Genomic DNA, 15,871 nt, shown 5'->3' with positions numbered 1-15,871 from the left:
TGTCCATTGTTGACAATGATGTGTTAAAGTCCCCTACTATGAATGTGTTGTTGTCTATATCCTTCCTGAAGTCTTTCAAAATTGTCCTTACATATTTGGGTGCTCTATGTTGAGTGTATATATGTTTATAAGGGTTATATCTTGCTGATAGATTTTTTCTTTAAGTATTATGTAGTATTTATCTTTGTTTCTTTTTATGGCCTTTGCTGTGAAATCTGTTTTGTCTGATATAAGTATCGCTACCCCAGCTTTTTTTTTTGGGGGGGGGGTCCAATTGCTTGATATACTTTTTTCCATCCCTTCACTTTCAGTCTGTGTAAATCTTTTGTTTTGAGCTGTGTCTCCTGTAGACAGCAGATATGTGGGTCCTGTTTTTGTATCCATTCCGCTGCCCTATGTCTTTTAATTGGAGCATTTAATCCATTTACATTTAAGGTTATTATTGATAGGTATTTATTCATTTCCCTATGTATTTGTGTTCCTCTCCTTTCCTCTTTTTTCTTCTCCTTCTTAGATCATTCCCTTTAGCATGTCTTGTAATGCTGGTTTGGTGGAGATGTATTCTTTTAGTCTTCCTTTGTCTGAGAATCTCCTTATTTCACCTTCCATTTTGAATGAGAGCCTTGCTGGGTAGAGTATTCTTGGTTATAAGCCTTTGTTTTTCATTGCTTGAAATATTTTTTGCCATTCCCTTCTGGCTTGTAACATTTCTGTTGAGAAGTCAGTTGATAGCCTTATCGGAGTTCCCTTGTATGTTATTTGCTGTTTTTCTCTTACTGCTTTTAGGATTCTCGCTTTGTCTTTGAATGTTGCCATTTTAATCATGATGTGTCTTGGGGTGGGCCTATTTGGGTTCATCTTCCTTGGGACCCTCTGTGCTTCCTAGATTTGCATGACTTTTCCTCTCATCAAGTTAGGAAAATTTTCTGTCATTACTTTTTCAATCAGGTTTTCTATCCCTTTTTCCTCCTCTTCTCCTTCTTGTATCCCTGTGATTCTAATGTTGTTTTGTCTCATGTTGTCCTGCAGTTCTCTAAAACTCTCTTCATTCTTTTTTAATATTTTTTCGTTTTGTTGTATGGTATGGGAATTTTTTTCTACATTGTCCTCTAATTCACTGATCTGATCTTCTGCTTCTTTTTGCCTGTTTTTGATTGATTCTACTGTGTTCTCCAATTCAGAGGTTGTACTTTTCATTTCTTCCTGGTTCTTATTAATAGTTTCTATGTCTTTTTTTATGCTGGTGTAGTTCTCCATAAGTTCCTTGTAGCTTCCCTGCAACTCTTTGTAGTTTCCTTGGAGTTGTTGGTAATCTCCCTGAAGTTTGTCATAGTTTCCTTTGAGGTTGTCAAGGTCATTAAGTTTCATAATAACCATTTTTTTTTTAATTCCGTGTCTGATAGTTGGTTTACGTCTATTCCATCTAGCTCTCTTTCTGGGGATTCCTCTTTTCCTTTCATTGGGAGTTTGTTTCTGCATCTCCCCATGTTGAATTCTTCTTGTTTGTTTTTGTTTATTAGATTTGTCTGCTTTGATTTTTCACTTTCGTGATATGAGATTCTTTATAGGAGACCTGGGGGATTCAGTGGTGCAGTCTTTTTGATCTTCTGAGCCTGATGCTCTTGTGTTGCCCTTTTTGTTGTTTGTTTTAGCTGTCTGGTTGTATTTAAGCTACTCTTTGGTGGGTCTTTTCCTCTGGCTAGTTGATTGAGAGTCACTCTGCCCACCTTGTCTTGAGTTCTTTTGTGGAGGTGCTGTTAAAACGTAATTACCCAACCCAGGCAAGAAACCCACACCCTCCAAAATATCCCCCAACCACAATCCCACTATCAGCAGCAAATGAGCCAGTATTAATATAATTGTAGAGAGATTAAGACTCTTATTTCATAGGAGAAACAGATAGGAGTTGTTTTAAATGAAAGAAGGGTGATTTTTGAGAGGGAAGGTGATAGAATAATAATGTTTGCAAATAGGGTCAAAGCTATGCAAGACAGCAAGTAACGTATACACTGTATGTTTGAAAAGGAGGAGAGGATTGTAGTATGAAGTGAGAAGGTGGAAGTGTGTAGTATTAGGTTTATATAGTATTTATATGCTATATGTTTAGTGTGAAAGGGAGGATAGACAAAACAGATCTCCAAGCAGACAAACAACCATAAATTAAAGCAGAGGGATATGAGGAATAGATGGTAGGAAATAGATTAGAGAAAGAGTTTTTCAAAAAGAGAAATACAGAATAGAAAATAGAAAGAAAGGAATAGAGGAAGCAAAGAGAGAGAGAACGTAGAGAAGGGGAAGGGAGGAAAGAGAAAGAGAAGAAGGGGAAGGAGAAGAGGGAGGGGAATAAGTTAAAATTAAAAATTTAAAAGATTAAAAAATAAAATAAAAGAAAGAGAAAGAAAGATAGAGAGAATAAGGAGAGAGAGAGGAAGAAACAAATGGAAAGGGGAGAAAAAAGAAATGAGTGAAAGGGGGGAAATAATTTTTTTTCCCTTTTTTAAATTAAAATTAATTAGAAAAAAAGAAGGAAAGAAAGAGAAAGGACAGAGAGAGAGGAAGAAAATAAGGGGAAGGGAAGAATATAAAAAGAAAGGAAGAGGAAGGAGAAGAGAGGGAAGAAAAAATAAAATTAGAATTAAAAATTAACCAGAAATAAGATGAAGGGGAGAAATGAAAGAGGGAGAGGAGGGTAGGAGGGGGAGGGGAGAAAAGAAAAAGAAAAAGAAAGAAAGGGAAGGGCGGTAAGAGAGAGAGTGAGAAATAAAAGAGTGAAAGGGTTTTTACTCAATTCAAGTTTCAGGCACAGTCTCTTCCCCCGCCCCCCTCCTTCTTTCTCTTTTCCTTCCTGGGTCCACCCCTAGTCAAAATTTCATGGGTTTCAAACCTTTTCTGGTTGGTTGACTGACTGTGGGAAGATTCTGCTTGATTCTGGGGTTGCTAGTCTTTTATTCATGGGCCTACCGCAACTCTGCTGTGAGCTGCGTTTATTTGTCCCCTCCTGTGGCACCCTCAGCGCTCCTCAGGCTTGTCTAGCAATGTTTTCCTATTGTTGGGTCAGCGTGCGCTGCCAGTAATCTCTGCTCTGCCTCCAGCTGTGTCTCTATTCCAGAGCTACAGTATCTGCTGGCATCTCTGTCTATACACCTGTGCACACCACCTGCCGGCCTAAGGTCACCACCAAGGCTGCAGATCTGCTGCAGCTTTCCCGCGTGGGTCTCTTCCCTTGCCTCAAAACAGTCCCTTTATTCTGTAGAGCTCTGGCATGATCGCTCAAAGTGCCGGGACGAGCACTGCCCACCTGCCTATGAGTTCTCCCCCAGTCTGGAGTTCCACAGCAGCTTTCCCCCGTGGGCCCCTCTCCTTGCCCCAAAACTCTCCTTTTGTTCTGTAGGGCCCTAGCGTGAGTGCTGCATGTGCCCTGATTGCAGAGCTTTTGGTCAGGGGTTGCAGCCATGGAGGTTCCACCTAGACTCAGTTCACACAGTTTCTCCCAGTCCGGGTTGTTCACTGTTCTCCCACGCACACCTCCAGCTTTTCCAGCCAAATCCTCTCGCTAACTCCCTGTGAGACTTTGCTGGTCGGTGCACCCCCAGCAGGGGGAGCCTCCAAGCAGCTCCTGGCTAATGAGCCCTCTGGCGTGGTAAGGCAGACACACTGGGTCCTGGGGTGTGCGGTAGACCCCTCCACCCCCCTCCACGCTGCTCCCACGCTCCCCTCCCTGTTCGCCCTATACGAAATTGCGATCATTCCGTCACTCCTCTCCACGTTTGCTCCTTAAGTCCCTCTGTGATAGGAGCAAGCAGACAACACCGCCCCTACTCCACCGCCATCTTCCCCTATCTCCACTAAAGAGTTTTTAAAACAACTATTTTGTTTTGTAAATAATATTTCATTTAGAAAGTTGACAAAAGTTGTTTGAATCATTCCTCTACATTTGAACATTAACATTGCTTCCACATTTTCATATTAATAAAAAACACTGTAATGGACCTTTTCAGACATAACTTTTCCCATATTTTGCACTATTTTTTAGGCTACATTTTCAGAGAGTTGAGATATTGTGGTCAAAATGTATATATCTTTTTATGGTTCTTGAAATCATCTCAAACGTATCTCAAAATCAACATGTTCAAAACAAATTTATAACACCTACTGCTTCCTAACCCAAAGGAGTTTTTCTTGTCGTGTGACCCACCTTCATGAATAATACCACCAGCGCTTAGTTTTATTAGCCAGAACTTTAGGAGTATTTAGTGACACCCCAATTTTTCTCTCTATTATTCTTTCCCCATACTCTGTGGATTTAACCTCCTAACACACTGATCTATTCAGTTTGCTCTATACCTGCTGCCACCACACCAGCCTTGTCTTAGCCTCAGTGAGGCTACTTTCACTATCTTCACTCAATTCTAGACAACATAGCTGGCATAATTTCAAATATTTAGATCAAATATAGATCTGATTTTGTCATCATTGACTTTAAAACTTTTAGCCTTCCTATTGTAATTTATTTAAAATTAGAACCATCAACATACTCTGTGCTTGAATATTCTGCTTATTCTCTCCCACCTCCCTGTCTAGTGAAATGTGTTTATCTTTCAGATTTAATCTTCAGCATCTTTTTTCAGTGAAATCTTCCTGAATTCCTTATTGTAGTATTTCTGAAAGTGTGACTCGTTGAAATGGATGTGGAGTAAGACCACTAACTCTGCATATTTAAAATTAATACAGCTGAGACCCTTCAGACAAAAAAAAACTCTTATTTTGCATGTAATAACCCAAACTATTTAAGCACATTAAATTTCTGAAGGACATGAAATTAAGAAATACATAGCAATTTATTTCATGCCAAAATCAGTAGTCAAAATGAGAACAACAGTCTCAAAAAATTCCAAGACCTATGGCCCCAGACAATTTTAAATTTAACAATGATATAAATAGTCTTAAACTAATTCCATAAAGTCAAGTGCAAAATTAGCAAAGCTTCTTCATGAGAGAATCTATTATTTAACTGAACAAACACTTGTTGTGAACTAATGAGGCAATAGTGGGATTGCCAAGTGAAAATAATGCTACAAGCCTGACTATATCAATAATGTAAAGTATCCAATTCCAAATCTGTAATCTTACCAATCATTTACCCTGTCCACCATGGACTGACTTTGTAAGAGGAAAAGGGGATGTCATTGAATTGGCTTATCAGGACAGTGAAGAAATTAAATAAAATAATGTTCACTGATCAGGGAGTCATGATTCCAAGAATGTTGAGACACACACACACAAAAAAAGGCAAAATATAGGGGCACAGTTGATGACTTCAAGAATCTAAAAGACTCAGGGAATATAGTTAATAATAGTGTGATAAATTTACACAGTGGCAGATGATTACTAGAATTAGTGGAGTGATCACATTGAAAGTTATAAAAATGTCAAATCACTGTATTATACACCAGAAACTAAAGTAACCGATATAAGATTATATACCAACTATCCTTAAATAGAAATTAAGTTAAAAATATAAATTTGGAAAGAATCCAAATGACTGTAATTATTAACAGAGTTTGTATAATAACATAAAATAATATTTGACTTGATTCAAAAAGAATTCTAACAGCTAAACAAAATAGGGTGAATTACCTATAGAGTGAGAAGTGACCTTATTACTCAAGACTTTCAGACAGAAATTAGATGTCAGCCTATCAGGAATCTGGAAATGGGTGGTCCTTATACTGGGTTCAAGCTGTACCTAATGATCTGTAATGCTATTTCCAAGCCAAAGTCTACAAATGAGCAGTAATTGAATAAAAATAAATTGAATGAAGATTAATTTTTAAAATCATAATACATAATTTTGGTATCAGGGAAGTTAGCTTTTGTGAAAATATTTTGCAGGCAAAAAGCAATCTATACAGATAAACTATTTAGTATTGATTAGGAATTGAAAGAAAATCTGATTCAATATTTTTATACCTGTATTTATATTTATTGTATTTAAAAGAGCAAATACAATTAAATCAATACTTGTAAGATTAATTTTGAATTAAAGGCTTAAAATTGAAAACTTCAGAATTAATTTAGTTTCTCAATGGAAAATACTTTTTAAAATAACTTTGAAATTAAATTTATTGGAGTAACATTGTTTAAAAACTATATATAGGTTTCAAGTGTACAGTTCTATGATTTATCTACTGTATATGGTGACAACATAGAAAATACTTTTAAAAAATTAAAATCACTGATGTATATCTATATCTATATTGATATATATCTATATCAATATATATCTATATCAATATATTTATGTATCTATAGTATCAATATATTTATGTATCTATAGATATATAAAGTGTTTTAGCTTAAAGCTAGGAATTTCATTTGTCCCAAAATACTATTCTTATATTTCATATGTAAATAAGCCTTTTTTTCAAAGAACAATTTCTAAAAAACCAAAAGCACTGTATGCAATAAATGCCTGTATCTGTTTGCTAAATTTCATGCTTAAAAAAGAAAAGGTATATCACATGCTACATAGGCAAAACTTTGTTAAAGCAAATGAGTGCCTTGCCAATATATGAAATTAAAATTAAAGTTTTAAATTAGCATTAAAGACTTTATGTGTCTAGACATCCTTCACTATAGAAGAGTGGTTAAAAGCACATTCTCTAAACAGGCATACCAGCTGTCACCTTGTCCCTTGCTGCAGAGCATGGAACAAGTTCTTTTGTTGCTTAATCCTGAACTTCACATGTTTAAAATTCAAATACTATTAGTATCTATATTATAAATTTGGTATAAAGGTTGAGGTATATATGCAGCCTTAAGCAGAGTTTGGAAAACATTGTCTATTATTTGCATCATTATCACTCTTTCTTACTAGTCCATTAAAAGATTTTTATATAAATATTTAGCCCTAATAGACATAGTATACCAGTAGGCTTTTTAAAACCAAAATTGAAGAACACACTTCTAGTTGTATAACACCACATTTATAAAGAAATTGTTATAATGTTTATGTAAAAAATAAGTAAGTAATGAATAAAGAAATTATAAAACAAACTGGTAGTATAATTATATCAGAAAAAAATGTGCTAAGTAAGTTAGCAAGAATAATAAAACTGTTTCGTGCCCACAGGATACCATGTAACTTACTCATTACTTGAATCATATGAAAGAATTCAGAGTCTTTGATTTTAAGACAGTTCTAATATATGCTCCTCAGTACTGTCTATTAAAATAGCAAAAGCCATTATTTACTAAAAATAATTATCCACTAACATGGGAAATAACGGAAAGAACATCCCAAAGGTAGGGTTGTAAGAGCAGGAATCACCTCTGCTTTGTTTCTTTACACATCCCGGGGCTTAGCACAGAATTTTGCACATATTAGGCACTTAATAAGTTTTTGAGAAATGAAGACCTGAATTGACTTGGGAGCTTATTTGTAGTATTGACTTTCTCATGACTTTTCCATAACCTTGGACAGACCCTTGGATTTGTCTGGACTTTGTTGTCTCCATCATCAGACTAAGACTCCCTAAAATGCTGATTAGTAGAAACATCTGTGTGAAACAATTTTGGACACCACAGCTAGATTGAAGGATACCAAGGCCACCTCAGAAAACACTGAATTGAATGGTTAATGAAGCAACTTCATATAGTCAAGAGCAATAGAAATGTTAGCTTTTTTCAAACTAATTCCTAGAGGAGATGACGTTTCACATAAAATCATTGTATGTAAAAAAAAAAAAAAAACTATCAATAGTTCTTTTCTGCTTCTTAATCCAGTTCTTTACATTGCAGTCATTCTTGCTGTCTTTGGTAGTGACAGCATTTTTTTTTTCCATTTGTTAATTAATTCATCCTAATAAAAACCGAAAACCACACAAAAAGCTGATTTAAGGTATAGTTTTTTTTTGTTTTTTTTTTTTTTTATTTAGAGAGAGGAAAGTATACCACTCATCCATGCTTTAAATTAGAAACAAAGAACATGAAACACTACCAGATATACTTCAGTTTTATATTATAGCCAATTACAGGAAAGAGATCAGGAGGCAGAAAGAGAGGGAACAGAAAGGGAGGGGAAGAGAAAGATAGAACTTTGGTATTTGCCAAGCCCCGAAAGGCAATGATCCCTTGGAAAAACAAAACAGAACCCTTTAGATAAAAGAATAAATAAACTTTACTGGCATTAGTCATAAATTATATTTTAATTACTGTTTAAAATCTGAGAGCGTAGCAAATCATGCCCTTTCTTTCAACCCAGACAAATGACTGTATCTTCTTGCACATAAAAGAGTGCATGTAACATCTGGCTTGTAGGGTAAAAAAACGGTTCTTTTATTAAACGTCTTAATTTTGCTGACATTTAAGACACTGATTCCTAACATTGTAAAAGCCAGGTTGCATATTTACAACTATATGGACAATGATATCATTACTAGCTAGTTGAGAAAAGGTCCTAAATAAAATTCAGGAAAAAAAATATTCAGTTGATAGGCCAAAGCTCTCCTAACTGAATAAAATGATCCTTCAATGTTATAGTTTTGTTCTTTAGAATGAATGAGCCAATTCTCACCTTTTCTCTTAGATCATATCTGAATATATTCAATCAATATTGTGAACTTTTATTTCATTTCCTGTTTCTTTTTTATCTTGAATTAGAATAATTACAGTTTTCTTTTTTACACTGCAGTTTACACAATGAAACTGTATATGATTCCATCTTTTAATCCATTTTAAACAAAGCTAACTATTTAAATAAATTCTACATTGAAACATACAGAAAACAGTTATCCTATAAATTATACCCCAATGTACCTGTTTTGGCAAGTCAAAACTTTTACTTCAGTTTTTTTTTTTTTTTTTTTTTTAATCTGGCATGTTGGCACTATCAACAGGTTGATATTGGCTAACTCCAGAAATAACTTTCTAGCAGGTCCCTCTCAGCACCTTCCCCAGATTATCCTTGCTTTCTCAACTCTTATGGTACATTTCATTCATTGTAAGTTTGCTATGTACTGTGTTTCTGAGATAGATCCTATTCTCTTGTATGACTTCCTCCAGCTTAACACTGGATATATTTAATTAACTATATTTTTATGTCATATTTTATTAGATTATACTTATTAGGTCTATTTCCAAATTTATGAATTATAATCAATGTGCTGAAAAGTTCACCTTCTTCAAACTGAACGTGGTGAGAGCTGAAAACATTCCTGTTCAGTAATGCAAGTCTTGGTTGGAAAGCTTTTTAAATATGTCCATTGTAATTATATAATAAAAGCATTGCATTTCTACAGTATCAAATTTGAATAATGATAGTGTGGAGCAAGAAGTAATGGATTTACTCAAACAAAAAACAGTTCTACTATAATGTAATTGCTATTTCTGGTTTATGGAGAAGAGTCCCAGGAATGAAACTATAAAGAAAATAGCTGAATTAAAGAATTTGGACTTACTTTAAACAGTAAATTTATTATTAAAAACTATAACTTAATATTAAACATCACATATTTCTGTTAATTTTTTTTCTTTATAAGTGTACTTTATCTGTTTTGCTTGAACAGTTGAAACATAAGTGCTACTTAAGCATAACTAAATTTTACTGGGAATAAAATGACAATTTGTTTTAAAATAACTAATAATCCATTGTTTGGTATAAAACCTCTATACTCATTTGAGTGGATTAAAATTTGTAAGATGAAATACAAAACATAAATAATACATCATTTTTTTCTCCTCAAAGTCATAATATATTTTGCAATTTGGTTTTCCACTCTTGCAATTTATTTTCCTAGACTGTACCCACAGATATATGTAGCATATTTTTACTAATTAGAAAGAACAAAAGACAAGAATGACTGGCTATTGTACTGTTAACATTTGTTGATGGAACATTAAGATGTAACACAAGATTATGATCTTAAGGACCAAAAAGCCATTCAGTGAATTATGCTCTTTAAATTTAAACTTCCTCATATTAGAATGGAGAAAACCATATGAAGTTTTCCTTTATTCTCTATTAACATTGTCTGTCCTTCTTGTCCCTCAAAAACTTTAAATTTAAACATTAACTTAAAAAAAATTTGACTCAGAATACCTTCTCTGCTTAGAATGCTTTTTCTCTCCTATCTTCTTTTGTTTCATATCATGAGTATTCCTCACACTCTAGCCACAGTCTTCATCTATTGTCTAATCCTATTCTAATTTATAAAAAGCATATTACACTATCTAGAATTACTTTATGTGATTGACATATTTATTTACCCTTCACTGTCATGAATAACATAAGATCTGGGTCTTGCCCTGTATTGTTCACAACTGTTTTTCCCAATATCTAGAAACAATGCATAATATATTACTTATTCATCAATGAATAGTTACAAGTGACTAAATAAATATTGTAAGAAACAAAAACCTTATTACTTTCTTAATAATGATCATTCAAATTCAACAGATCACTTAATAAGATTGTGACCTTGAGCAAATTACCTCAATTTTATTAAGGATAATGATACCTCAAAGGGGTTGTTAAATGAGATAATGAATGTAAAGTCTTATCTCTGTGCTTGGGATATTCTAAAGACTCACTTAATGGTGGCTGCTATATAAACAGAACAACCAACTCATGTGGTGTAATAAAAAGAGCATTATCTACTTAGGAATTTGACAGACAAACCCAAAGTTTTCAGAATTAATTCGCTGCAAATTGCATCAACTTTACTGAATCTCAGTTTCTGAATTTTTGAATGAATTAAAATATTAACCATATTGAGAGATTAAGAAAAGCCTATGTAGAGGCCTGGTATAGACAAATTTCCTATCCTTATGTATGTCCACTCTCCTAAAGTACCTCATATTTCTCTGTGTTTTAAGAAATTGTAGGTTTTCCCTAATTAAGATTTTATCATGAATGAATCTTGGGAAAAAATAATTCTTCCAAATTTGAAGCAGCTTTTATAAATTAAGAATGTATCTTATTTGAATGATTATTAATTAAAAATGTGGAAACATTTTATGATGTCATCACACTTTGTTTTCTCTTGTCTTTAGGAGCCTAAGTTGCCAAAGGATTACTTTGCACAAAAATCTGTTCTTCTCTTTCATCTGTAACTCTTTTGTAACAATAATTCATTTCACTGCAGTGGCCAACAACCAGGCCTTCATAGCCACAAATCCTGTAAGTAAAACGAAGTGTGTCCTTAGGTTCAAAAAGTTAGCTATAAAGAAATGGGAGAGATGAAAAGTCCTGATGTAAATATTATGTGTATAATTAAATTAAGTAAGTACTCATATTATATTTCAAGGTCTGCCATATGGACACTATATGTAGCTATATTCAATGTAGAAAGGTAAATATATCTTAATACTCGTCAAGTTATAATGATTGAATATTAAAAGGAAGAATACTTTTTCACTAAATTATTTATATTATTTTCATATATCTTCACCTCAGTTTGTAGCTAGAGCCTTGCTGCTGGTAAGGTGTAAGAGTTTATGACTATAACATTTACTCAATCAAATTTTTAAAAAACAATCAACTAACTATGTAGTTAGAAAAAACAATACATGGAAGTGGAAATTTTAAATTATATTTTTGGTATCTGGCTGACTTTAAAAAGTTAATAAAACCAGAGAAAAATGAATTATACATCACCTATATTATGTTCAACTTTATTATGATAAAAATTTTAAAGGGCTATACCAAGTCTTCTTGTGTCTGCAAACATTTATAATTTTTTTCCTTACAGTTTATTTGGAAGCACGATTTTTTAGGGTGGGTATCAAAAGTTATACAAAAATAAGCACAGAGACTGTCATAACATAAAACTGTATTTTTAAAACAACCTAAAATCTAGTTACACAAATGTATATATTTTTTGTAAGCTGCGTGTCTATGTAAGCTATATTTAAATTATAATACCTGCATAAATAACAATTATAATCAGGTTTTTTAAATAATATTTTTTCATAAAGTTTATAAATATCTATACCACAATATTATATGTATTTGTGGAGAGGTGTATCTATAAAGTATGCTTTTTTTAAAGATTAAGTTACCTAGTTACTGAAAACATGAAAGAGAAGGAATTTTCACTCAATGGGCCAATATACAATAGTTTCATGTGTGTTTTTAGGGTAATTTCCAAAATTCCAGATTGCTTAATTTTGTATATGTTCCACTGGGCTGTAGTTAACAATATTAAAAAACCAGCCAATGTTCTGCCATTTTAGTGCAAATTTCTTAGAGCAGGAGATTCAGAGTTCCATCATGAAGCTGCAGAGCAAGAGATTTTAAATGTTATATTTATATACAAAAACACAAATTACAAACCGTATATTCTTTGTTTTAATATATTCTTGGGAAATTGATTGTCTGTATTTATCATCAGTACCCATCATAAAGATATTTTGCTGAAACATGTCTTAAGTTATTTTTATCATCAGTTTATGGATTAATTCTTAAGATGAAATTAGGAATTAAACACAACTAATTATGAATATCTAAAAGCTATATAGATAATTTGAAGTTGAAGTCTATCATTCCTCTATAACATAATGGAATTTTGCTGATATGGTATTATATTTGACATAGGTACATTATTTAAAACTTAATGTCATGCAACCTGAAAATATATTTAATGAAATAACAGGTTTAATAAATGTCCTTTAGTCAGAAGGCATTATGTATAATTATGAAAACAAAATTGAATTACAGTACTTGTGTTCAAGGTGTAGTTTTAATTGATGTGTATGAATATTAGCAAATCATTAATCTTTTTAGTACAGTTTTATCTATGAAATAGCTGATTAATAATAATATGTGCCTCAGAATTATTTTAAGGACTAAATAAAACGCATATATTAAAATTCTTCTTAACTAACTCATGCAAATATTATTATTACTATTCTTTGATAAGGCAATATTTATTTTCCAATGTATTTCATTTGCAGTTTTCTTTTTAGTGAAAAAGCATTTATTTCAAAAATGATAATTGCCACTAAATATTTATGGAGTTCCAGACTAGAAATTGGAGTTAATGAAAGTATTGGCTATGTACTTCTGGGAGAGCTTTTAATTTATGTCTGTTGTTGAGAGAGTAAACTATTGTATCTCTTCTTTGTGTTTTCCTTATATTTGGACCTCCCTCTTCCTGTGTTTTTTTAAGAATAGACAAGAGGAAGTGAAGAACTTAGGAACAGAGGAAGGAAAACCAGTACTTTCTCTTCTTTTTACCTACATGAAACCCTCATACCTCATATTTGGATAAGATAAATGTAGGCTCATTAGATTATTATTTAATAAGTTTTTGCACTGGTAGCATGGAATATGCAAGACTTCCAAAGTATTTTGCCCTTTTCATGAATTGCCTTTATAATCATTAAGATAGTATTCAGATTTTTTCCAATCAAATGCAACAATCAAGGAGTTCATAGAGAAATAATTAAAATAAATGTAAATAGATGTAAAGTCACTCGTGTGTGAAACTTTTACACTTAAAATTACCTAATAACTAAAACACATTGGGGAAAATGGATCCATTAAATGTAGTTGATCTGGAATATACACATTTCCTTTTCAGTACACCATATAAATCTTTGGATCAATAGCTAAAACTTTAGAAAGTACCTTCAGCTGCGAAGAGAGGGGGGGTCTGCTGCATGGGCAACAGCAGACCCTCCATATCACCCTGCCCAGGCTCTGTAGCTTCAGCTTCACTGGAGAGGACACCCCAGCGTCATCGCAAGATGTCGATTCAACACGGGAGGAGACAGATATCGTGTCACTCCCGAGTCGGACTGCACAGCCATTCTCGGCGGTGCAGATAGACTCTTGAGAAGCTACACCATCGTCTCTCGAGACGGACGGCTGCCGACGACGACGACGACGACGACGACGACGACGAGAAAGTACCATTAGATGAAAATGAAGACTGGGGTTTTACGAATTTGTGTGTAACATTTTGCATAGAGGAAAGAAAATTCCATGTTTCTGTATAACTGATCTAAACTAAACTATCACTTTATATGCAAATTCATAAACAACTAAATATTGATTGCTTTCCATTTTTTTTCTCATAGGTTGGTTGTAAAGTGTTCCAGTTCATGCATCTTTACCTAATGGGATGTAACTACTTTTGGATGCTTTGTGAAGGCGTTTACTTACACACACTCATTGTGGTGGCTGTGTTTGTAGAGAGGCAACACTTACTGTGGTATTATTTTCTTGGCTGGGGTAAGTCTCATCATACATATCTGCTGATTCACCTTATTAAGAAATCTTTTAGAGGATGCAGAGTTCCTTTGTAATAAAACAATAAAAACATTATTAATCATTTTAAACAATTTCAGTTGATTAACCTCTGCTTATTGCTGTCAATTTAAATAAAATACCACTGATTCATTGTTTTCAGTAGTCACAAGTCAATTACTAATAATTTGTTTCTATTTAATATTTCAGTGTGTATCTTGGCTAACTATATAGTGACTAAAATAATGGAATTAGAATCATGAATTTGATCCAGTCTTTGTATTGTTCTGAATCTCCTTTTTCCTCATGGCCCAATAAGAACATTGGACTTTCCCTTTTTAAAATGTTTGTTTTAAAAAATTTTAAAAAACATTGTCACTTTATCTAAGAGTATAGGGATCAGTTACTGAATAAAAGCAGGAAAAATATCTGTTTTTTCACATAATCTCCTGACATGGTATTATTCACAAAGCAAGCCATAATACACTTCTAGCACTTAAAAGAAATAGGAATAATGCAAAATACAATATACTGAAAATAAATTCAATAAGACTAGTTTCCAGAAACATAACTGAAATTATACTATATCTATCTATCTATCAACGTATCTACCTACCTACCTATTTATCTACCCATCCAGTCAGACAATAGGCATAGATATACGCACATACAATTATGAATGCACACAGAGTCTCCAGTACATTCAAGTTATCTTTATAAAACATTTATTTGAAATATCTGCTTTAGAATGTTCAAAACATGCAAAATTTCTGATACAAAAAACATCTTTTTCTTCTTTTACTTTTCTTTGTATAGTGAGACAGTTTCAATGTTTTTCCACATGTGATCATCTACCAAATATTGGCCAGTTCCATCTTACAGAAAATATATGAATGCTGGATTTCTTCCAAGTCATAGAGCTGAGGCAGCACATGTATGAACTCATGCTCTGGAGTCCACTGATTCAAATGACTTATTTTAAAGAAAACGCACACACACAAACCAGAAAATAAAAATAGCTAATATTTTACCATATCTACTGTTTGACTATACAGATAATATTTTCTCAATAAACATAAGTGACCAGTTATTTTTGCTCCTAGAGTATCTCTGAATTTCACATCCCATGACATATTTTAGGAGATCCATCTGTAGAGATCACCTATGTATTTTTTTTTTCTTTGATATTTACAGGATTTCCACTGATTCCTGCTTGTGTTCATGCAGTAGCCAGAAGATTATATTACAATGACAAGTAAGATAATATCTCTTTCTGATTTCTATTGGAACTAAGTGAAACAAAAATCTTCAACATAATTTCACTGTTTTTTTCCCCTAGCTGCTGGATCAGTTCAGATACTCATCTTCTCTACATTATCCACGGCCCAATTTGTGCTGCTTTACTGGTATGTAATTAAAAATCTCCTTTTTTTCATTATTGTTCATATTTCAACTTCATCCCCTGAGTCTTCTGGCCTATGGTATCCCTCAGGTTCCCAGTGGACACAGACAAGATGCTCACAGTGTTTAATTGAAAAGGGTTTGATAAAAGTATATTATATTATGTTATGATATTATAGTCCTGGCTGGTTTGGCTCAGTGGATTGAGCGTTGGCCTGC

At 33.2% G+C, this 15,871-nt stretch overlaps 1 protein-coding gene across 1 annotated transcript in view; it reads left to right on the top strand.

Moving 5' to 3' along the window:
- The window catches only part of CALCRL (calcitonin receptor like receptor), a 104,203-nt gene that overhangs the window by 75,096 nt on the left and 13,236 nt on the right, over positions 1-15,871 (top strand). Inside the window, exons 10-13 of the mRNA XM_090281507.1 lie at positions 11,053-11,179; positions 14,083-14,236; positions 15,446-15,506; positions 15,591-15,657. Coding sequence (XP_090137633.1) covers positions 11,053-11,179; positions 14,083-14,236; positions 15,446-15,506; positions 15,591-15,657 — 409 coding nt within the window. The remainder of the gene's footprint in view (positions 1-11,052; positions 11,180-14,082; positions 14,237-15,445; positions 15,507-15,590; positions 15,658-15,871) is intronic.

The sequence above is a fragment of the Furipterus horrens genome, unplaced genomic scaffold, assembly GCF_987537825.1.
Source record: "Furipterus horrens unplaced genomic scaffold, mFurHor1.1.pri manual_scaffold_1, whole genome shotgun sequence".
Classification (NCBI taxonomy): domain Eukaryota; kingdom Metazoa; phylum Chordata; class Mammalia; order Chiroptera; family Furipteridae; genus Furipterus; species Furipterus horrens.
This window is presented reverse-complemented; position numbering and strand designations above follow the sequence as displayed.